At 41.6% G+C, this 25,249-nt stretch overlaps 1 protein-coding gene across 1 annotated transcript in view; it reads right to left on the reverse strand.

Annotated features, from left to right (window-relative positions):
- The window catches only part of PKD1L1 (polycystin 1 like 1, transient receptor potential channel interacting), a 901,078-nt gene that overhangs the window by 784,377 nt on the left and 91,452 nt on the right, over positions 1 to 25,249 (reverse strand). The window contains exons 6-9 of the mRNA XM_073549827.1: positions 20,141 to 20,427; positions 18,940 to 18,993; positions 5,268 to 5,613; positions 4,728 to 4,981 (exon numbers count right to left, since the gene is read on the reverse strand). Coding sequence (XP_073405928.1) covers positions 4,728 to 4,981; positions 5,268 to 5,613; positions 18,940 to 18,993; positions 20,141 to 20,427 — 941 coding nt within the window. The remainder of the gene's footprint in view (positions 1 to 4,727; positions 4,982 to 5,267; positions 5,614 to 18,939; positions 18,994 to 20,140; positions 20,428 to 25,249) is intronic.

Below are 25,249 nucleotides of genomic sequence, written 5' to 3' on the forward strand. Positions count from 1 at the left end.
CCCCCTGCTCAAAGCAGGATTCGCTAAATCATCCCAGTCAGATGTCTGTTCAGCCTCTGTTTGAAGACTTCCATTGAAGGAGAACTCACCACTTCTTGTGGCAGCCTGTTCCACTCATTGATCACTCTAACTGTCAAAAAGTTTTTTCTAATATCTAATCTGTGTCTCCTCCCATTCAGCTTCACACCAGTAGTGTGGGCCATGACAGAACGGTTCGCAGAGTACCTGGCGGGCTCCGAAGTGGTGGTGCGGACCGACAATAACCCACTGGCCCATTTGGAGAACGCCTAACTGGGGGCTATGGAACAAAGATGGGTGGCCCAAATGGCTAAATTCAACTATAAGATCATCTATAAAAGAGGGGCCGAAAATGTACACGCTGACGCCCTCTCCAGGATCCGACATACAATTCCTGGACATACAACTCCTCGAGATGACGAACTGGAAGGGGAAGAGATACCGTTCGCCCTCACCACCGCCATGCTCACGGCTGCCACCAAGAAAGTATCCCCCTCAGAACCCCTAAGGGGCATGCTGGAGCAATCCCGTGATAAATGGATCCAACAGCAGCAAGAAGACGAAGAAATTGGGCTCCTACGGCAATGGGTAGCTGCTGGCAAACTACCCACTGACTCCCAAAGACAGACTTTGACTCAGGATATGTCGCTGATGTTACGACAATGGGAGAGACTGGTTATCAAAAGGGGACTATTGTATCGTAAACCGACATCACGGACAACATCTATGACTAGCAGGCAGGTAGTTGCGCCCGGAGCCCAACTCAATGAACTGGCCCGAGAAGCCCACGAAAAAGGGGCCCACTTCGGGGCTCAAAAGACCTTGCAATGGTTGCAGCAGATAATTTACCATCCATGCTTCCATGCTGCTGTGGACGAGACTTGCCGGGCCTGCCGCCTATGCGAGTTAGCCAAACCGCCCGCACAGCGAACCCCAGTGCAAACAATAGTGACCTCAGAGCCCCTCGAGCTTTTGATGGTGGATTACTTGACCACTGGTCCCAAATTCCAGAGGTAAGGACACTGCCTCGTCATGGTGGACCATTTCACCAAGTTCGCTGTGGTCATTCCCACGCGAGACCAAACTGCGGAGCCGGCCGCCTCCGCAATTTGTAGATACTTTATACAAGTGTACGGCTGCCCTCAACGTATACATTCCGATCAAGGAGCATGCTTTTTGGGAAAAATTATGGAGGAGCCACAATGTCTCTACGGTATCGACAAATCCCAGACCACGCCATACCACCCTCAGGGAAACGGGGCCTGCGAACGATTTAATCGGACATTAATTTAAATGTTGCATACCCTGGAGAGTGACAGGAAGACATGCTGGCCCGAATATGTCCCTGAACTAGTATGGGTCTATAACAACCGGGTGCACCGAGTTGTCGGCTATACCCCCTATTCCCTGCTATTCGGGCAAGAAGGCAAAGGGATCACAGAGGTAGAGTTGGACCCAGAGGAGCCCCAGCCCTGGACCGAAGTATCATCATGGGTACGAAATCACCAACACCGGCTGCAAACCCTCCACCGAATTGTTCATACCAAGCTCCAAGACCTAGAACACCCAGGAAGGAATCTACCTCCAGCCCCCAACCTCCAAATCGGAGACCGGGTACTCATACTAGACCAACGCACCCAGAATAAATTAGAACCACGCTGGGAAGAAAGTCCCTACCGAGTCTTATGCCGCTGTATACGAAATACGACCCGAGAAAGACGGAACACTGCCCACTCGCATTGTGCACCGTGATATGTTACACCCATGTACTTCCACCGACCCTGTACAATCTGAGCCTACCCCCCAGGTCTCTGAACCACTGCCAGTGGTCTGGGACCCGGATGACAAAGAAGGCTTCCCCACGATATCCATTGGCTCTCCACTCAATGACAACTCAACTGACCCAATTAGCCTACCCGAACCAGCTAGCCCACCACCGTCCACCACCCCGGAAGACTCCACCCTAGTCGAACTTAGACGCTCCGAACGGTCAACAGCCGGCAAACTCCCCGAATAATACGAACAGGACCAGTTCATATGGCAACAAAAACTGACATCTCCGCAGACCAACCCAAGCATACTAAGGCCCTCGCCCAAGGACTGGCGAGCATACAGGATGGAGGAGTGTAGGGAGGGCCCCCGCAGAGTATCCGGGCCAGAACCAAGGGGACCGCTATCTAGGTTCCTAAGGGAACTGTACCTGGGGGGCGGAGGAGGGAGGTGGACGGCTGAGAGTGACAGGACAGTAAGGGGAGGGGCGAGTATAAAAGGGACAGGGAACACGCAAGTGAGTCAGTTAGCAGAACGGCAGACATGGAGCAAGAGACTGTGGGGGCATGAGAGAGCCAGAGCGACAGTGACCAGAGAGGAGGCCAGCAGCAGAGCGGAGATTTACAGCAGCCTTCGGATAGGAGGCGCCGAGCTTACCAACAAGAGACTGTCACTTTACTCCAACCCGGAGACACGACCTGCCCATGGTCGTCCGCTGCCGTTGTGCTCCATCCCGTTGCGACCTGTCCGCTGCCTCTCGTGGCCGCTGCCGCCCCACTCCATCCTGCGGTTGCGGCCTGCCCGCTGCTGCCCGTGGATGCTGCCGCTCCGCTTCAGCCCACGGCTGCAGCCTGTCCATCACCGCCTGCAGCTGCCATCACCACGCTGCAGTCGGCAGTTGGGGCCTGCTCCTCACTAACAGAGAGAATCTTGGCACAGCCCCAGGCCATGCACATGGCCTACCAACCGCCACTCCCTGTAATTGCGACACACCCCTGCTTGGGGACTGGAGTCTCCCTTAACCCACTAAAGAGCGGAGCCCCGCTGCCTTCCCAGGGGGTTACCTCATCAAAGGACTCACCCAGGGCCTGTTGTGCCCCTACCCCTCCTGGGCGTTGGAGCGCCTGAAGACTACGCCAGATCTTCAGCAGATGGGCCCAGCGGCTGCGACGCCAAAGCAGCTTCATCAGAGACGCTGAGGGACGTCAGGACGGATAAGTGACACTATAGGAAATAAGGACCCGTAGTCGGTCATACCGTGGCACTATAGTAACCAGCCTTTGCCGGGTTAGTTGTGTTCTCTTTAATAGTGTTTGGTTGTACTGAGTCCATGTGAGGACAAATGCTGTTACTTTGTTTTGGTTGCTTAGGATAGCCCTAGCGGCTTCAATTTATAAAAGTTACTTCCCAAAGTACAACCCAGTCTCGCGTCTCGTCACTGCATCCTGCGTACCTGCTATTACCACAAATGCACCTAGGATGGAGTAATCCTACATTATTGCTGCGTATACATTAAATGGGACCATACTTGGGACTACAGAACAGGTGAAGGGCTTGGGGATTTTGGTTACAAGTAAGCTGAGCAAAAGTACTCAATGTCAGGCAGCAGCTGCAAAGGCAAACAAGATTTTAGAGTGTATAAAAAGAGATAAAATCCCACAATCACAACATATCCTACAATCACTTGTGAGATCCCATCTACAACATGAAATCCAGTTTCAGGCACCACACTTTAAAAAGGACATGCTGAAGTTAGAGTCAGTTCAAAGGCGGGCAACTAGATTATTACAAGGAATGGAAGGCCTCTCATATGATGAGAGGTTGGAAAAGTTGGGATTGTTTAGCTTATCAAAAAAGACGCCTCAGAAGAGATCTCATTTATATGTATTAATACATGCATGTTCAGTACAAAGGACTGGCATATGACTAATTTCTTCCAAAGACCATACTAAAGGCCAGGGGGCACTCATTACGGGTGGAAGAAAGGTGATTTCGATAGCTAAATAGGAAATGGTTCTTTGCATTTAGAGCAGTCAGAATGTAGAGTGCCCTACCACAAAAGGTAGTAATGGAAGACTCTAAAACAGCTTTTAAAAAAGGGCTGGATGATTTCCTCAATACAAATATTGTGGATTATAGTTAATTTAGTGACAAAATGTACAATTGGTGGAGAAAGGTTGAACTTGATGGACCTAGGTCTATATTTTGTCAACCTATGTACAGTAACTATATGTAAGACCTTGATGCAAATCAGTGTCTGGCCCATAGCCTGGAACAGCTCATTTGCATATAAGAAAAACAGATTTATCTGGAATAGCACATCAGATCACAGATAATAAGACATTATATTGTTTCAGCTTCCTATGACCCACATGCATAAATAGATGGCTCAGGAGGGTTTATCCTACTGCCGGATTCCCTTTAATATTTGGTTTCACTCATAATCCCTTTGTATCAAAAGTGATGTTAATGTGGTATACAGTGTACAAAGAATGGCTGTGTCTGTATATAAGAAAATAAATATAGTAGAAACAATAGGGAGATTTATTAACAAAATTGTGCTTGTTTCAAGGGATATAACAAAGTAACAAATTATGTAGCATGCTCTATAAGCGCTAATATTTGCAAGTTTTGTCTCTTGAAATTTTTTCAGAATTGCTGAGAAAAGGAGTGGGGTTAAGCAGGAGGTGATGGGGTTACTAAAGGTCCACCATATGCATTATTATATTATTTTCACCAGAAATTGGCACAAACTGTAATGAAAATCTCTGCATACTTATACCTGAAGTAGATTTACATATTTGGCAAGTCTATTAAAGGCACAACCAGTTTATTAATAAAGATTGACACACAAAACTTCAGTCTAAGTACTGTAAATCTCGCCTTATGATAAAACTGATATGCATTAAAATATTTTACTTATAAAGGGGTTAACTTACCTTAAATAAGAAGACAACCGGTTCTTCAAGCTGTGCATTTGGAGAGTGACTGAACCTTTGAGCAGTTTCATGCTTTACAACATTATACTCTATATAACTCTTTATAGTAGATACATAATTAGTTACAGTAAGCCTAACTGAGTGTAATCCTAACTTTGTACATGTAACATTTATCAGGGGACTTCCAGACGGATAGGATATATTGTTATCAAAAGTCCAAGTGTATACATAATCTTTATCCCAAGGAACCTGGTCTGAAAACGAAGAAAGGATTACTTAAAAAAGTGTTTTAACTGGTTTTGCAGATATTTATACCACAGAGATACATCAGTGACTTGTAAAAAATCACCAAAGTTTACAGTTCAGTTAGCATTTAAGTTGTATTTTATGAAACATAGAGTCAATACTAAAAAGAAATTGCCAGTAAATAAAACAAACTATAAATTTCTTTGGTCTATTCACTAAAAATTGTTAGTGATGTTTGAGTAAAAAATATTACTAAATAAAAGTAGTATAGACATCCGTTAGTTATTATCTTACCATTTATTCTAGCAACTAAGAAAACCTCTTCTCCAAGCACAGGTTGGTGTAATATATTTATCGAAGCAACATTCAGGTCATCAATTTCAGTTGCATTTAACGGGGAAGATCGTTCAGACTCTTCCAATGAAGCTACAATGGGCGCTGCAAGACTTCTATTCAGAGTAATGTTGTGTGCATTTACCGCATTATCAGGGAAACACACCACGTTTTGAATAGTTATTTTGTCATTGATGAACATTTCCATGTACACGGTATTTCCAGATTCAAGAGTAAGTTTAATGGGAATTATAATATTAGTAGAAGCAATGTCTGGCAATTCAACGGTGATTTGTCCAACAGTAGTCTGTACATAGAAAAAACAAACAAATTTGGTTTAAAGGTTGTCAATATTCTGTCATCTATGCAAATGGAAAAATAAAAAGAATTTAAGGATGTGTTTACATCATGTCTGTGGTCCAGTTCATAACTTTTTCGGAGGCTACCATCAGAATCCTATTTTTTGGGACAAAATAGCATAGTGTTGTCCGCAGTGTTATTTTGCCTGGCTACAAAGATGGACACCACAGCAAAGGAGGTAAAGCAGAGTCCAAAGTTTTGTATCCTGGACTCTTATAGCCTCATGAAGTCAGCGGCTCTGGTTGTTTATGTTTTCTGTGAATTCAGATGGAAGCCCACAACAGAGTCATGAAAGGGACATCAAATGTGGTGTGAATTTAGCCTTACTTAGTATGAACTGAGCATAATTAATACATGTAAATAGGTGTACCATATGATAAACAATCAGAAGTTTATATATAGATATTTAGTAGTAACTGAACTAATTAATCCTAATAAACAAAGCAGTCACTGGAGGAATCTGATTGTAAAATAGCATGCTCACTTTTTATATGGTATATGCCCAGAAGCAAACACTACTGTAAGTTACAGGGTCTGCTTTCAGATAGCTACTTTTGGGAGACAGCATTTCTGAAACCATAAATCCTCCAATACAGAATATAGGAAGACTGGAGTTTGAGGGATACATTGGTTAAATCAGTCTTAGGGTCTCGTTACACATAGCGACGCTCCAGCGATCCCGACTATGATATGACCTGGTAAGAATCGCTGGGGCGTCGCTACATGGTCGCTAGTAAGCTGCCAAACAGGCAGATCTACTCAATGAGGCAGCAATGATACGGCGATCCGTATAACGACCTCGGCGGTCGTTGGGACCTTGTCACACAGTGTCAAACACAGCGATGCATGCTGGCTAGCGGGACACCAACAATCAAAAAATGGCCTAGGACATTCGAGCACGATCAGTGATATCGCAGCGGGGGGCCGGTCGCCACTATGTGTCACATGTAGCGAGATTGCTGGCGAGGTCGCTGTTGTGTCACAAAACCTGTGATGTTTCAGCGATCTCGCTAACGATCTCGCTATGTGTGAAGTACCCCTTAAATCCTTGAATGAAATTAGATCAAATTGTTCCAGAATGCAATGTGGCTTATTTACTAATGTGTAATACTTAGACAGCATAAGCCAACACAGAACCTGCTATAATATAAAAAAAAAATCATACCTCGTGAACTTTGCCACTTTTTTTCACGTTACACCTACAAACGTAAATGTATTTTATTGGGAAATTATGTAATACACTAACACACAGTAGCAAGTATTTGTAAATTGTGAAGGAAATAATACATGGTTTTCTAAATACTTTAAAAATATAATTCTGAAAATTGTGACATGCATTTGTATTCAGCCCCTCTGAATCAATACTTTGTAGGACTACCTTTCACTGCAATTACTGCTGCAAGTCTTTAAGAGTATAGAATCATATAATGGTAGAGTTGGAAGGGACCTCCTGGGCCATCTTGTCCAACCCCCTGCTCAAAGCAGGATTCACTAAATCATCCCAGACAGATGTCTGTCCTGCCTCTGAAGACTTCCGTGGAAGGGGAACTCACCACCTCTCGTGGAAGCCTGTTCCACTCATTGATCACCCTCACTGTCAAAAAGTTTTTTCTAATATCTAATCTGTGTCTCCTTCCATACAATTTCATCCCATTGCTTCTAGTCTTTCCTTGTGCAAATGAGAATAAAGATGATCCTTGTACAATGTGACAGCCCTTGAGATATTTGTATACAGCTATTAAGTCTCCTCTCAGTCTTCTTTTTTGCAAGCTAAACATTCCCAAATCCTGTAACCGTTCCTCATAGGACATGGTTACCAGACCGGTCACCATTCTGGTCGCTCTTTTCTGAACTTGCTCCAGTTTGTTGATGTCTTTTTTAAAATGTGGTGCCCAAAACTGGATACAGTATTCCAGATGAGGTCTAACCAAAGTGGAGTAGGTGGCAATAATGACTTCACATGATCTAGACTGTATGCTTTTGTTAATACATCCCAGAATTGCATTTGTATTTTTTGCTGCAGCATCACACTGTTGACTCATGTTCAGATTATGATCTATTAGTATACCCGAGTCTTTTTCACATGTGATATTGCTTAGCCTTATTACTCCCATTCTGTATATGCTTTTCTCATTTTTATTGCCCAGATGCAGTACTTTGCATTTTTCCCTGTTAAAAAACATAGTGAGTTGCTGCCCACTGCTCCAGTTTATTTCCTCTCTCTCTCTTCTCTAGTATCAGCTATCCCTCCTAGCTTTGTGTCATCAGCAAATTTAATCAGTGTACCCTCAATTCCTTCATCTAAATCATTGATAAAGATGTTGAACAATACAGGGCCCAGGAGAGATCCCTGTGGTACCCCACTTGAGACATTCTTCCAACTTGATGTGCAGCCATTTACGACCACTCTTTGGGTCCGTTCACTAAGTTAGTTATGAATCCACCTAACAGTTGCCTTGTTGATTCCACACTAAGTCATTTTTTCAATAAGGATTGAGTGAGATACTTTGTCAAATGCTTTGCTGAAATCAAGATATACCATATCTACAACATTTCCCTGATCCACCCAGTCAGTGATTCTGTCATAGAAGGAAATTAAGTTAGTCTGACATGACTTATTAGTTGGAAACCCATGCTGACTCTGGTTTATCACTTCATTCTTATCCAGGTACTGACATGCATGTTGTTTAATAATTTGTTCAAAGATCTTTCCTGGTATAGAAGTCAGACTCACCAGCCTATAGTTCCCTGGGTCGACCTTCTTCCCCTTTTGAAGATGGGAACAACATTTGCTCTTCTCCAGTCTTTTGGGACTTCTCCTGTTCTCCAAGAATTTTAAAAGATTACGGAGAGTGGTTCAAAAATTTCTCCTTCAGTACTCTGGGGTGTAAATCATCTGGACCTGTAGACTTGAATTCATTTAGCTAAGTGTTTCCTCACTATCTTTCTGTTTATAGATATACTGGATTATCCTATTCCTTTAATAGGACAGTGAAGATCAGTTGATGTTACATTTTCTTTCTGAGAGAAAACAGATGCAAAATAGGAATTTAAAAGTTTGGCCTTCTCAACATCCTTTCTTACCATGTCATCATTTTCATCCTGTAAAAATCCTATAGCATCTTTGACTCTTCTTTTACTTTTGACATATCCCCCATCTAGAGGCAGAAATTTTTGCCCATTCTTCGTTGCAAACTAGCTCTAGCTCGGTGAGATTGGATGGTGAGCGTCTGTGAACTACATTTTTCAAGTGTTACCACAGATTCTCAATGGGATTTAGGTCTGGACTTTGGCTGGGCCATTCAAATACATGAATATGTTTTGATGTAAACCATCCCACTGTAGCTCTGGCAGTATGCTTAGTATCATTGGCCTGCTGGAACATGAACCTATGCCCCAATCTCAAGTCTCTTGCAGGTGCTAATAGGTTTCTTCCAGAATTGCCCTGTATGTAGCTCGATCCATCGTCCAATCAACTCTAACCAGTTTCCTTGTCCCTGCTGAAGAAATGCATCCCCACAGCATGATGTTGCCACTACCATGTTTGATGTTGGGGATGATATTCAGAGCTTGGGCTATTTTTTAATAAGATAACCTTGCTTTACTCTTGTTTAGGAATGAGCAAACCTGAACTGTAAAGTTTCATATTCATATTGAACACGTAGTATCCAGAACCAAACCCCAAATGCGGACTTCTAACAAGAAGTCCGATTTACTGTTCTGTTCTGTTCCGTACTGTAATAGTATTGTACATACAAACACATTTTTCTAATCTGCACCCGTCCTGTATGAGTACTGTGCCTAAAAAAAAATTCCAGAAATGAGGAGATCATCAAATAAAGGACATTGACGTGGCCATGGCGCTGCTGGTGTAGCATGACTGTAATACAGCCTTGTGGAGTGTGTCCATAATACATCTTTTCCACAGTCGATAACGTGATAGCTTTTTTCCATACAACTTTTTTCCAGACAGAGTCATGTTTTTTATGTTGATCTGTAGTCAGAAATTCATCAAAGCAGGCAAAATTAAGTCATTGAATGATCATTCTAAGTTTGACTGTATCATCTGTGTGTGTTAGGTAGTCGTAGAAGACTTTGGTGTACACTACTAGAGCTGGAATTACCACGCCGGCTGGCACCAGATCTGCCCTGCAATAGATCCTAGTTAAAGGATTTAAAGTATTCATTTCAATTACAGAGTGCCTAATAGTTATGGATGGTTATTTTGCCTTGCTTTATCACCTGCTCAGGAGTGTTTAATTTGCGCAACTTCAGCCTTCCTTAGATGTGGTAGTCATTTCCATGGCTCCCTATTCGGAATCGAATCCTGATTTTCCATTACATGTGGTCACCATGGAGCGGAGCCAAAACGGCACAAGGGGTGGTAGGAAGAGAATGCGCCTCACTGTGCGGCCAAGTCCCGAAGCGGCAGGTGTACTGAAAACAACCCATTCACAAGGAGGGTGAGGTGACTGTCCTCAAGAGGACACCACAGCTGCTCAGCCTCATCATCCACCGCACCCAAGGCAATGCATAGGGTCGCTCGGCAGAGGGGCGAGGGTGTGAGGGCCTATGCGACACCTGTTTGGTGTAGACCTGCCTCTGTTTTCAGGAGGTCTTTTTTATTGTATGTTATTTTAAGTCATTTTCCTATCCACATTTGTTTTCAGCCACCTAGCCCTTACTATGACCATTTTACAGCCATTTTAAAGCACCAAAGTTTGGGCTGCCATTGACTTCTACTGGTTTTGGGGGTCAAGTTCGGAACCGAACCGAACTCTGAACTACAGTTCGGCCAAAGCCGACTAACACGAACATTCACTGTTCCAGTCATCCCTCCTCTTCTTCACAACTCTATCCGGGAAGTGCCTGGTGCATTCCTAGGCTTTCTTGATGCTGTTTGATTCCTAATGTTCTCACACAAACCTCTGAACCCTTCACAGAACAGATAGTTACACACGTGGTCAAAATTGTTGGTACTCCTTGTTTAATGACAGAAAAATCCACAATAGTCACAGAAATAATGACCCAAAACACACAGCTAAAAACACCCAAGAATGGCTAAGAGGAAAACATTGGACTATTCTGAAGTGGCTTTCTATGATCCCTGACGTAAATTCTATTAATCATCTTTGGAAAGAGCTAAAACATGCCATCTGGAAAAGGCAACCTTCAAACACGAGACAACAGGAGTAGTTTGCTCTTGAGGAGTGGGCCAAAATACCTCTCGAGAGGTGCAGAAGTCTCATTGTCAGTTACAGGAATCATTTGCTTAGAGTGATTGCCTCAAAAGGTTGTGCAACAAAATATTAAGTTAAGGCTACCATCATTTCTGTCCAGGGTTATTTCAGGAGTTTTATTTTTTAACAAAATGTTGTGGATGCATGGTTGAAAAGCAATGTCTGACTTTCATTTGTTTATTTTCATAGATTTTTTTTTATTTATTATTACTTTTGTCAGATTCAAGTTATTTCTGTGACTATTGTGGGTTTTTTCTGTCATTAAATGTGGGATACCAACAATTTTGACCACGTGTGTATACTGAGATTAAATTACATACAGTTGTACTCAGTTTACTAATTACATGACTTTTGAAGGTAATTAGCTAATAAGGATTTAATGTAGGGGTATGAGTAGTGTTGAGCATTCCGATACCGCAAGTATCGGGTATCGGCCGATACTTGCTGTATCGGAATTCCGATACCGACATCCGATATATTTTCAATATCGGGCATCGGAATCGGAACTTCAAAGTTGATTGACAGTCGAAATGACGTCATCATGATGCGCGGAGTGTGCGCATCATGATGCACCGTCATTTCGGGCCTTCCAGGGGTCTCTGCCGGCCTGCCGGGGGGCTGTGCCGGCCTGCCGGGGGGCTGTGTGGACTGCCCGGGGTCTGTACCGGCCTGCCGGTGGTCTGTGCACCCTGTGGGGGTCTGTACCGGCCTGCCGGGGGGGCTGTGCTGATGTCCGGGGGTCTGTGCAGGCTTCTTCTGATGGGACTACAAGTCCCATCGGGCGATGCCTGCTACCATGACAGTGATTGACACATTAGCCAATGATGGGACAGTAGTAGTCCCATCATCCAGCTAATGTGTTAAATGTTTAAAAAAAATATATATATATATATATACACACTACATACATACTACATACATACTACATGCATGCTACATACATACTACATGCTACATACATACCACATATATACTACATGCATGCTACATACATACTACATGCTACATACATACTACATGCTACATACATACTACATACATACTACATGCATGCTACATGCTACATACATACCACATATATACTACATACATACTACATGCATGCTACATACATACTACATGCTACATACATACTACATATATGCTACATGCATGCTACATACATACTACATGCTACATACATGCTACATACTACATACATACTACATACATACTACATGCTACATACATACCACATATATACTACATACATGCTACATACATACTACATGCTACATACATACCACATATATACTACATGCATGCTACATACATGCTACATGCTACATACATACTACATACATACTACATGCTACATACATACCACATATATACTACATACATACCACATATATACTACATACATACTACATACATGCTACATACATACTACATACATGCTACATACATACTACATGCATGCTACATACATACTACATGCATGCTACATACATACTACATACATACCACATATATACTACATACATACTACATGCTACATACATACTACATGCTACATACATACCAAATATATACTACATACATACTACATGCATGCTACATACATACTACATGCTACATGCATGCTACATACATACTGCATGCTACATACATACATGCTACATACATACTACATACATACTACATACATACTACATGCTACATACATACCACATATATACTACATGCATGCTACATACATACTACATGCTACATACATACCACATATATACTACATGCATGCTACATACATGCTACATGCTACATACATACTACATACATACTACATGCTACATACATACCACATATATACTACATACATACCACATATATACTACATACATACTACATACATGCTACATACATACTACATACATGCTACATACATACTACATGCATGCTACATACATACTACATGCTACATACATACCACATATATACTACATACATACTACATGCTACATACATACTACATGCTACATACATACCAAATATATACTACATACATACTACATGCATGCTACATACATACTACATGCTACATGCATGCTACATACATACTGCATGCTACATACATACATGCTACATACATACTACATACATACTACATACATACTACATGCTACATACATACCACATATATACTACATGCATGCTACATACATACTACATGCTACATACATACTACATGCATGCTACATACATACATATATACTACATGCATGCTACATACATACTACATGCTACATACATACTACATATATACTACATGCATGCTACATACATACTACATGCATGCTACATACATACTACATGCATGCTACATACATACTACATATATACTACATGCATGCTACATACATACTACATACTACATACATACTACATGCTACATACAAACTACATGCTACATACATACTACATGCTACATACATACTACATACATACTACATGCATGCTACATGCTACATACATACCACATATATACTACATACATACTACATGCATGCTACATACATACTACATGCTACATACATACTACATATATGCTACATGCATGCTACATACATACTACATGCTACATACATGCTACATACATACATGCTACATACATACTACATACATACTACATGCTACATACATACCACATATATACTACATACATACTACATGCATGCTACATACATACTACATGCTACATACATACCACATATATACTACATGCATGCTACATACATGCTACATGCTACATACATACTACATGCTACATACATACCACATATATACTACATACATACCACATATATACTACATACATACTACATACATACTACATACATGCTACATACATGCTACATACATACTACATGCTACATACATACTACATGCTACATACATACCACATATATACTACATACATACTACATGCTACATACATACTACATGCTACATACATACCACATATATACTACATACATACTACATGCATGCTACATACATACTACATGCTACATACATACTACATATATACTACATGCATGCTACATACATACTACATGCTACATGCATGCTACATACATACTACATGCTACATACATACATGCTACATACATACTACATACATACTACATACATACTACATGCTACATACATACCACATATATACTACATACATACTACATGCTACATACATACCACATATATACTACATACATACTACATACATGCTACATGCTACATACATACCACATATATACTACATACATACTACATACATGCTACATGCATGCTACATACAATACATTCATACAATACATACATAGACATACAGTACATATAACATAGAGTAACATACTTACCAATACTTGTCACATTGTTCCCCGAAGCCATTGTCGTCTACGGAAATTCCCACACAGCTTTTACCATAAAGTGAGACTAGGGACTTTTTTTTTTTTTTTAAGTGGCGGAGGAATACAGTGCGGAAGGATACCTACCTTCCGTCATTGGATTCCTGCAGCCCGTAGAGAGCGGCAGCATCAGCTGATGCTGCAGTTCTCTACCCAAGATCGTCGTGGGACACACTCGTGGACTGCTTCGGATCATGGGTGAGTATTTTTGTGGTTTGTTATGTTAATATTTATTCCGTAGACGACAATGGCTTCGGGGAACAATGTGACAAGTATTGGTAAGTATGTTACTCTATGTTATATGTACTGTATGTCTATGTATGTATTGTATGAATGTATTGTATGTAGCATGCATGTAGTATGTATGTAGCATGTATGTAGTATGTATGTAGTATATATGTGGTATGTATGTAGCATGTAGTATGTATGTAGCATGCATGTAGTATGTATGTAGTATGTATGTAGTATGTATGTAGCATGTATGTAGCATGCATGTAGCATGCATGTAGTATATATGTGGTATGTATGTAGCATGTAGTATGTATGTAGCATGCATGTAGTATATATGTGGTATGTATGTAGCATGTAGTATGTATGTAGCATGCATGTAGTATGTATGTAGTATGTATGTAGCATGTATGTAGCATGTAGTATGTATGTAGCATGCATGTAGCATGTAGTATGTATGTAGCATGCATGTAGTATATATGTAGCATGTATGTAGCATGTAGTATGTATGTAGCATGCATGTAGTATGTATGTAGTATATATGTGGTATGTATGTAGCATGTATGTAGCATGCATGTAGTATGTATGTAGTATATATGTGGTATGTATGTAGCATGTAGTATGTATGTAGCATGCATGTAGTATATATGTGGTATGTATGTAGCATGTAGTATGTATGTAGCATGCATGTAGTATGTATGTAGTATGTATGTAGTATGTATGTAGCATGCATGTAGCATGTAGTATGTATGTAGCATGTAGTATGTATGTAGCATGCATGTATGTATGTAGCATGCATGTAGTATATATGTGGTATGTATGTAGCATGTAGTATGTATGTAGCATGCATGTAGTATGTATGTAGTATATATGTGGTATGTATGTAGCATGTAGTATGTATGTAGCATGCATGTAGTATGTATGTAGCATGTATGTAGTATGTATGTAGCATGTAGTATGTATGTAGCATGCATGTAGCATGTAGTATGTATGTAGCATGTAGTATGTATGTAGCATGCATGTATGTATGTAGCATGCATGTAGTATATATGTGGTATGTATGTAGCATGTAGTATGTATGTAGCATGCATGTAGTATGTATGTAGTATATATGTGGTATGTATGTAGCATGTAGTATGTATGTAGCATGCATGTAGTATGTATGTAGCATGTATGTATGTAGTATATATGTGGTATATATGTGGTATGTATGTAGCATGTAGTATGTATGTAGTATGTATGTAGCATGTAGTATGTATGTAGCATGCATGTAGTATGTATGTAGTATGTATGTAGCATGTAGTATGTATGTAGCATGCATGCAGTATGTATGTAGCATGTATGTAGTATATATGTAGTATGTATCTAGCATGTAGTATGTATGATGCATATATGTAGTATGTATGATGCATATATGTAGTATGTATGTAGCATGTAGTATATATGTACTATGTATGTAGCATGTAGTATGTATGTAGCATGCATGTAGTATGTATGTATGTAGTATTTTTTTTTTTTTTTTACATTTAACACATTAGCCGGATGATGGGACTACTACTGTCCCATCATTGGCTAATGTGTCAATCACTGTCATGGTAGCAGGCATCGCCTGATGGGACTTGTAGTCCCATCGGACGATGCCTGCACAGACCCCCGGACATCAGCACAGCCCCCCGGCAGGCCGGCACAGACCCCCACAGGGTGCACAGACCCCGGGCAGTCCGCACAGCCCACCGGCAGGCCGGCACAGACCCCCGGCAGGCCGGCAGAGACCCCCGGAAGGCCCGTACAGACCCCTGAGAGGCTGTACAAGGGCAGGAAAGGGTTTTTCCAATTCCGATACCGGAAGTCTCATAGACTTGAATGGGACTTCCGGTATCGGCATCGGCGATACCGATACTTTTTTTAAAGATCGGCCGATCCATTCCGATCCGATATTTTGAAGTATCGGACGGTATCGCTCAACTCTAGGTATGAGACTACAACTGCATGTTATAATTTTCAGATTTACATTTTAAAAATAATTTAAAAAACATGTATCTTTCCTCTACACTTAAACAATTGCTATTTTTTGTTGGTATATAACATAAAATCCGCCCCCAAAAAATTCAAACTTGTGTGTTTAATGTAAAAACATGTGGAAAAGTTTATTCTGTATGAATACTTTTTCGAGACACAGTAATTTTAAAAGTAGACTTTTCAAATTTTACCAATTAAAACAAGCTGAACATGGCCACTTCATAAATATTTCCATTTGATAAACTAGATTTAAAGAAGCACTCTCCCCATCAAAGTTTTTATCCTCTTAATATATTGCAGTCTTCATATTATATAGCACTGTGTACTTACAATTGCTCATTTTGCCTTTCTACCCAGTTAATTCTTCTGTTTTCTCTGCTCAATGTAGAAACAGTAAGTCTCTTTTCCCTGCATAAGTCATCCCACCCTTCAACTTCTGACCCATCTGCTCCGCTCCTTCCCCTGCCAAGGACTTTTGCAATAATGAAGGGAAAATTGACTTCCTGTTTTAGCACAGAGCTTGCAATTTGTCTCTTCAGAGAGGAAGAGGACTAGAACTCTAGTGCCACCTATTGGAAGTAGCAATCCTAAAAGTCAATGTCTACCCTTTTAACAAGCCTTGTCACATGACTTAGGATAAAAGCCAAACCAGAATCTCAATTTGCAGCCACTGTGTTTCAGGGTACTGCCCCTCATCAGTGCAAAGTGTGAGATCTGGTTTGGCTGTGTAAGTGGCGTCTGACCGATATCCAAGAAGTATTGTTTCTCCTTGTGGAGATTGACATGCTAAGCATGCCGATATGAGGAGACATAAAACCGCAATGCTCCTCTGGGAAATAATGCAAATTGTCTCTTCAGAGAGGAAGAGGACTAGAACTCTAGTGCCACCTATTGGAGGTAGCAATCCTAAAAGTCAATGTTAACCCTTTAACGAGCCTTGTCACATTACTTAGGATAAAAGTCAAACCAGAATCTCAATTTGCAGACACTGTGTTTCTGGGTACTGCCCCTCATCACCCCCCAGGCTTTTATCCTAAGTCATGTGACAAGGCTCGTTAAAGGGTCGACATTGACTTTTAGGATTGCTACTTCCAATAGGTGGCACTAGAGTTCTAGTCCTCGACCTCTCTGAAGAGACAATTTGCATATTTCCCAGAGGAGCATTGCGGCTTTAAGTCTCCTCCTCTAATCCACTTCCTCTCTGAAGAGATAATTTGCATATTTTCCAGAGAAGCATTGTGGCTTTAAGTCTCCTCCTCTCGGCATGCTTAGCATGTCAAACTCCGCAAGGAGAAACAATCCTTCTTGGATATTGGTCAGACGCCTCTCACATAACCAAACGAGATCTCACACTTTGCACTGATGAGAGGCACTACCCCGAAACACAGTGTCTGCAAATTGAGATTCTGGTTTGGCTTTTATCCTAAGTCATGTGATCAAGCTCGTTAAAGGGTCGACATTGACTTTTAGGATTGCTACTTCCAATAGGTGGCACTCGCGTTCTAGTCCTCTTCCTCTCTGAAGAGACAATTTGCATATTTCCCAGAGGAGCTTTGCGGCTTTAAGTCTCCTCCTCTAGTCCACTTCCTCTCTGAAGAGACAATTTGCATATTTTCCAGAGAAGCATTGCGGCTTTAAGTCTCCTCCTCTCGGCATGCTTAGCATGTCAATCTCCGCAAGGAGAAACAATCCTTCTTGGATATCGGTCAGACGTCTCTCACATAACCAAACCAGATCTCACACTTTGCACTGATGAGGGGCACTACCCCGAAACACAGTGTCTGCAAATTGAGATTCTGGTTCGGCTTTTATCCTAAGTCATGTGATCAAGCTCGTTAAAGGGTCGACATTGACTTTTAGGATTGCTACTTCCAATAGGTGGCACTAGAGTTCTAGTCCTCTGCCTCTCTAAAGAGACAATTTGCATATTTTCCAGAGGAGTATTGCGGCTTTAAGTCTCCTCACTCATCTCGGCATGCTTAGCATGTCAATCTCCGCAAGTAGAAACGATACTTCTTGGATAGCATAGAGCTTAGAAGGATTCAGCTAGTCAGTTTTTACTCACGTGCTGTCCTAGACCTAATGGAAAACAGAAGAATTAGCTGGGTGGAAGGGCAAAATGAGCAACTGAAAGTACACAGTGCTGTAATAATAATAATTTTATTTCTATACCGCCGACATATTCCGCAGAACTTTACATTTATAATATGATGATTGCAATATAGTAAGAGGATAAAAAATTTCATGGGAGAAGTTTTTTTTTTTAGCTGGGTAGACACATGTTTATGTTTAACATTGAAAGTAAAGAGATTTTAAATATAGTTAAAATGATCTGCTTACAAAAGAAACATTTGCGCTGCCTTCAAATATATCGTGATTTGCACAAGTGTGATTCTGTAAAAAAAATCAAAAATAAGGTTACTGCTTAGACACATTAGGCATTTAAGCCATGCATCAGAAAAACACCAGAAGCCCAGTGATGCCGACTCTGGGTCTCCTTGCTTCAAATCTGCAGCCACTAATAAGCTTCAGCACTCACGCCTCACTAGATGACTGAGCGAAGTGTGAGGAAGGCAGCCCATCAGCAGCACTCACGTAGCATAAGAGTCAAGCAACATAGCTGAAACCGTGCCAAAATGACAGCTGAATATATGTTTATATTCATTTTTTCATTTTAAATATTGGTTGTGGAATTTTACTTTATATAGTAACAGAGTAATTTCTCCTTTATTTTTGCCTTATACTGTAGCACAATAGTGCTGCTTTATTTTTACTTAATAATGTAATAGAGTTATGTTTTACATTGAAGTGTAGTAGAGTGGTGTTTACTTTTACCTTATACTGCAGTAGTGTGGGGGTTCATGTTTTGCCTTGTTCTGTAACAGAATCTAGTGGTATTTTATATTACCTTTTACTGCAGTAGTGTGGGGGTTCATGTTTTGCCTTGTTCTGTAACAGAATCTAGTGGTATTTTATATTACCTTATACTGCAGTAGTGTGGGGGTTCATGTTTTGCCTTGTTCTGTAACAGAATCTAGTGGTATTTTATATTACCTTTTACTGCAGTAGTGTGGGGGTTCATGTTTTGCCTTGTTCTGTAACAGAATCTAGTGGTATTTTATATTACCTTATACTGCAGTAGTGTGGGGGTTCATGTTTTGCCTTGCTCTGTAACAGAATCTAGTGGTATTTTATATTACCTTATACTGCAGTAGTGTGGGAGTTCATGTTTTGCCTTGTTCTGTAACAGAATCTAGTGGTATTTTATATTACCTTATACTGCAGTAGTGTGGGAGTTCATGTTTTGCCTTGTTCTGTAACAGAGTATAGTGGTATTTTATATTACCTTATACTGTGGCAGAGAGTAGAGATTTATTTTCGCTTTACACTGTGACAGAATGCAGTGTGGTTTTATTCTTGCCTTACACACTAGCAGAGTAGAGTGCTGCTTAATTTTAACTTTACACTGTAACAGAATAGAGTGTGGCTTTATTTTTGCAGTACATTATAGCATAGTAAAATTATGTTTAAAATCACTTACCGCAAGACAAGATAGTTCACTATGATTTTGTGTGGAAGTATAATTGTTATCGACAAAATACCAAGGAAAATTCAGATGTGTTCCATTCAACACAAAGGCATGAAACTGGTGGTGTATATTTTGAAATGCAATAATTATAGACTTCATTGACACTAATTCATTAGAAATACAAGACATTGAAGGTTGTTTCTCCATATAATGCATTTGTAAAGACCATGGCTCCTTATTGAGTATCTTTATCTTCAGTTCACATTCTTTTTCTGAGATGACATTTCTGATGTTTGCTCCTGTAACATAAAAGTGAAAAATAAGTGTTATCTGTTTAAAATGTTATTAATGAATGATGTGGCACCAAAAATTGTGCAGAGCTCAACATATTCCACAAGAAGGTATATCATGTGGAAAAAAAGTGAAAATAAGAGAAAATATTGATTGTTAAAAATAATTCTTTACATAGTAACATAGTTTTGAAGGCTGAAGGAAGACCTTATGTCCATCTAGTTCAGCCTATTTTTAGTGCAGCTGTTCTGCATTGTTGATCCTGGGGAAGGCAAAAAGCCCACAGAGTAGAAGCCAATTTTCTCCATAGGGAAAAAAATTCCTTCCCCTAAGCTGGGTCAACCATCTACCTATAATATTATGTTATTCGTAACCTTCTATACTGTTACTCACAAGAAAAGCATCCATTCCTTTCTTAAATTCATTCAGTGAGTTGGCCATCACCACTTCCTCAGGAAAAGAATTCCAGAGCCTCACTGCTCTTACCATGAAGAACACTCTTCTATGCTGGTGCAGAAATTGTCTTTCCTCCAAACAAAGAGAATGCCCCCTTGTTCTTGTCACAGTCCTTGGTACAAACAGTTCATTGGAGAGATCTCTGTATTGCCCTCTGATACAGTATACTTGTACATATATATTAGGTCTCCCCTAAGTCTTCTCTTTTCTAGAGTAAATAGACCTAATTTTGATAACCTTTCTGGGTATTGTAGTGAACCAACTCCATTTATCATTTTAGTAGCCCGCCTTTGAACCCTTTCAAGTTCAGTAATGTCTTTCTTGAGCACTGGCGTCCAAAATTGCACACAATACTCCAAGTGTGGTCTGAAGAGTGATTTGTACAGAGGGAGAATTATGTTTTCATCTCGTGTCCCCAGACCTCTTCTAATGCATCCCATGACCCTATTTGCTTTGGTGGCAGCTGCCTGACACTGGGCACTCCAATTTAGCTTCTTATTGACTAAGATGCCTAAGTCTTTTTCCATGTCTGATTTCCCAGCAGTTCCCCATTTAGTAAGTAATTGTAGCATCTGTTTCTCCTTCCCATGTGCATAACCTTACACTTATCTGTGTTAAACCTCATTTGCCATTTTTCAGCCCAATTCCTAATTTACTCAAATCTGTCTGTAGTTGCAAACTGTCCTCCTTTGTGTTAACTACCTTACATAGTTTTGTATCATCTGCAAATACTGATATTTTACTGTGTAAGCCATCCACTATATCATTAATAAATATATTAAATAGTAGGGGGCCCAGTACAGAACCCTGTGGTACCCCACTAGTAACCCTGGTCCAATCTGAGTATGCACCATTAATAACCACTGTTTGTTTTCTATCACTAAGCTAGCTACCTACCCGTCTAAACACATTTTCCCCTAGCCCAAGCTTTCTCATCTTACTTACCAATCTTTTATGTGGGACAGTGTCAAATGCTTTAGAGAAGTCGAGATAAATGACATCCAATGATTCTCCTTGGTCCATTTGAGAGCTTACATCCTCATAGAAGCTGATCAGGTTAGTTTGACAGGAGCGATCCTTCATAAATCCATGTTGATATGGAGTTAAACATTTATTAACATTGAGATATTCCATAATGGTATCCCTTAGAAACCCTTCAAAAATTTTACCCACAACAGATGTTAAGTTTACCGGCCTATAGTTTCCAGGTTCCCTTTTACACTCCTTTTTGAATATTGGTACCACATTTGCTTGCCGACAATCAAAAGGAACAGACCCTGTTTCTATAGAGTCTTTAAATATAAGGAATAGAGGCCTGTCTATCACATTACTTAACTCCCTTAATACCCGAGGGTGAATGCCATCAGGGCCTGGTGATTTGTCAATTTTAATCTTACTAAGGGTGGTTTCACATTAGCGCTTTTTAAGCGCACTCACGGTCGGGGGTAGCTCCGCCCCCGAGCCGGCTCTCTGCCCGGCGTGCCCGCCCCTTGCTTGTAGCGCTGCCTCCTAGCGCACAGCGGCGCCTGCGATCGGCGCACCCTATCTTTAGCATAGGGTGCGCAGATCGTGCGCAGGCCGTGCGCTAGTTGCGCTTTGACCTGCGCTGCGCACTTTTGACGGTGCGCCGTGCACGCCAAAATCAAACTTTTCGGATTTTGGCGCGCACGGCGCACCGTCAAAAGTGCGCAGCGCAGGTCAAAGCGCAACTAGCGCACGGCCTGCGCACGATCTGCGCACCCTATGCTAAAGATAGGGTGCGCCGATCGCAGGCGCCGCTGTGCGCTAGGAGGCGGCGCTACAAGCAAGGGGCGGGCACGCCGGGCAGAGAGCCGGCTCGGGGGCGGAGCTACCCCCGGCCGTGCGTGCGCTTAAAAAGCGCTAATGTGAAACCACCCTAAGGCGGTTCTGCACTTCTTCCTGGGTTAGGCAGGTAATACTTAATGGGGAGTTTACATTATCACTCTGCATTTCCCCTGGCAAATCCTTTTCCTGTGTGAACACTGTTGAGAAAAAAGTATTTAAAACATTTACTTTTCCCACATCGCTCTCTATGATTTCACCCTCATTGTTCTTTAAAGGGCCGACACCATCAATTTTAATCATTTTACTGTTTATATAATTAAAGAATAGTTTGGAGTTTGTTTTACTTTCCTTAGCAATGAGTCTCTCAGTTTCCACTTTTGCTAAATGTATTTGTTTTTTACACATTTTATTTTTTTCTCTATAACTTTTTAATGCTTCTTCATTGCCTTCTTGCTTTAGCTTCTTAAATGCCTTGTTCTTGTTATTTATTGCCCTTTTTACATCCTTATTTAGTCACATTGGTGTTCTCCTGTTCCTAGCCCTTTATTAAATATTACTAAAAGGAGAAGTTAAAAAGACAGGGCAAAAGGTCTCCAAAAAAAGGGGGATAGGCTGCGGCAAAACAGTATACAATGATGTAAAAAAATAATATTACACACATAATAATAACCCTGTAGATTTAAATATAAATACAAAAATGGTTCTTGCATGCAAAAGTAATAATAATTCCTGCCAGAGTCAGTGCACCATAGTAGACGACAATGAACACATTGCTTGTTACTACTAGGTTTTGCAAAAAAAAAGGCAATATTGCACGTTGCCAGTGTGGCTGTGGAAAAAGTAGATGTAAATATAAAGAGGTATTGACAAGCAAAATAATCACTGCAGGGTTCAACATGCCTCACTACACAAAAGCCATTGTTTGTTACTGCTGAGTATCTGCAAAGGAAACAGTATTGCACATTGAACATGTGACTATTAGCATCCTGAGTGTGCTAAAGGGTTAATGAGTAAAGTGTGCCAGGGAGCTGCACAGAGTATAATAGAAATAAAGTGCCTGATATAAACCGGGGACTGGTTGTTAATACCCGAGTTAGAAGAATGTCCCGAATTCGGTGCAGCGTCCACCAGTAACAGCTGAGGGAATGCCGCAGGAGTCTCCCCGACGAGCGCTGTTTTCCTATGTAGCTTCTTCCAGGCGCGTGGAGATAAGGAAGTGTCAGCCGGGTATTTGTAGTGAGGTGCAAGAAGCCAGGGAGGAGTGTGGAGGAACTTCCATTGGTCTGTTGTAGCGCACGTCAGAAAGTCCCGCCTCCTTTTGCTAAGGGGACTTCCGCAGTTGCGCTCTGTGGCATGCAGGTGAAATACACAGCGTGTCACTGTTCAGAGCACTTCCGGTGGTCACTAGGAGGATACAGGGCTAACGCGTGTACATTAGACAATTGGAAATGTGAACATGGACAGGACTGGGTGTGGTGGAGAAACCAAAAGAAAAAAAAAAAAGTGATTGAATGTGAGCAGGGGATGTATGAAGCAAGGGCTGTGTGTGAATGTGAAAGGGGGGAAAGGAACAAAATGTGAACGTGAAAAGCATGTTGGGGATAGTGTATACATAAAAGGAGGACGTGTTGCTGCACAGTGGTTTAAAGGGCAAGTAATGAATACCGTATATACTCGTGTATAAGCCAAGATTTTCAGCCCATTTTTTTGGGCTGAAAGTCCCCCTCTCGGCTTATACACGAGTCATATACCGGGGGGGGGGGGGGATCGGCAGGGGAGGGGGAGTGGGGATGTCAGATCATACTCACCCTTCTCTGCAGCTCCCCTGCTTGTTCCATGTTGTCGGCGCTGCTCTCTTCCTGCTTCGGCTGTCAAATGGTACCCGCTCATTAAATATGCGCATATTTAATGAGTGGGTACCACGTGACCGCTGAACCAGGAAGAGAGCAGCGCCGACAACATGGAACAACAAGCAGGGGAGCTGCAGAGACAAGCGCCATGACCCGGTGAGTATGAACGCGGGGGGCGGGGGGCGAGGCATAGTCACCTGTCCCTGCGCTCTGCTGTCTTGCGTCCTCTGCAGTGACATTCAGGTCAGAGGGCGCTATCGCGCTCTCTGCCTGCACAGTCACTGCAGAGCGCAACGCTGATGAGCAGGGGGCAGCGACTGAGGTGAGTATGCAGGTTTTTGTTTTTTTTTGTAAGGGAGGCAGCGGCAACATGATGGGGCCACTCACTGTGCAGAAAAGCTGGGGCCACTCACTTAGCATAACTGGGGCCACTCACTGTGCAGAAAAGCTGGGGCCACTCACTGTGCATGATAACTGTGGCCACTCACTGTGCAGAAAAGCTGGGGCCACTCACTGTGCAGAAAAGCTGGGGCCACTCACTGTGCAGAAAAGCTGGGGCCACTCACTGTGCAGAAAAGCTGGGGCCACTCACTGTGCAGAAAAGCTGGGGCCACTCACTGTGCAGCATAACTGGGGCCACTCACTGTGCAGCATAACTGGGGCCACTCACTGTGCAGCATAACTGGGGCCACTCACTGTGCAGAAAAGCTGGGGCCAC

The sequence above is a fragment of the Dendrobates tinctorius genome, unplaced genomic scaffold, assembly GCF_039654945.1.
Source record: "Dendrobates tinctorius isolate UK_male_01 unplaced genomic scaffold, ASM3965494v1 ptg000162l, whole genome shotgun sequence".
Taxonomy (NCBI): domain Eukaryota; kingdom Metazoa; phylum Chordata; class Amphibia; order Anura; family Dendrobatidae; genus Dendrobates; species Dendrobates tinctorius.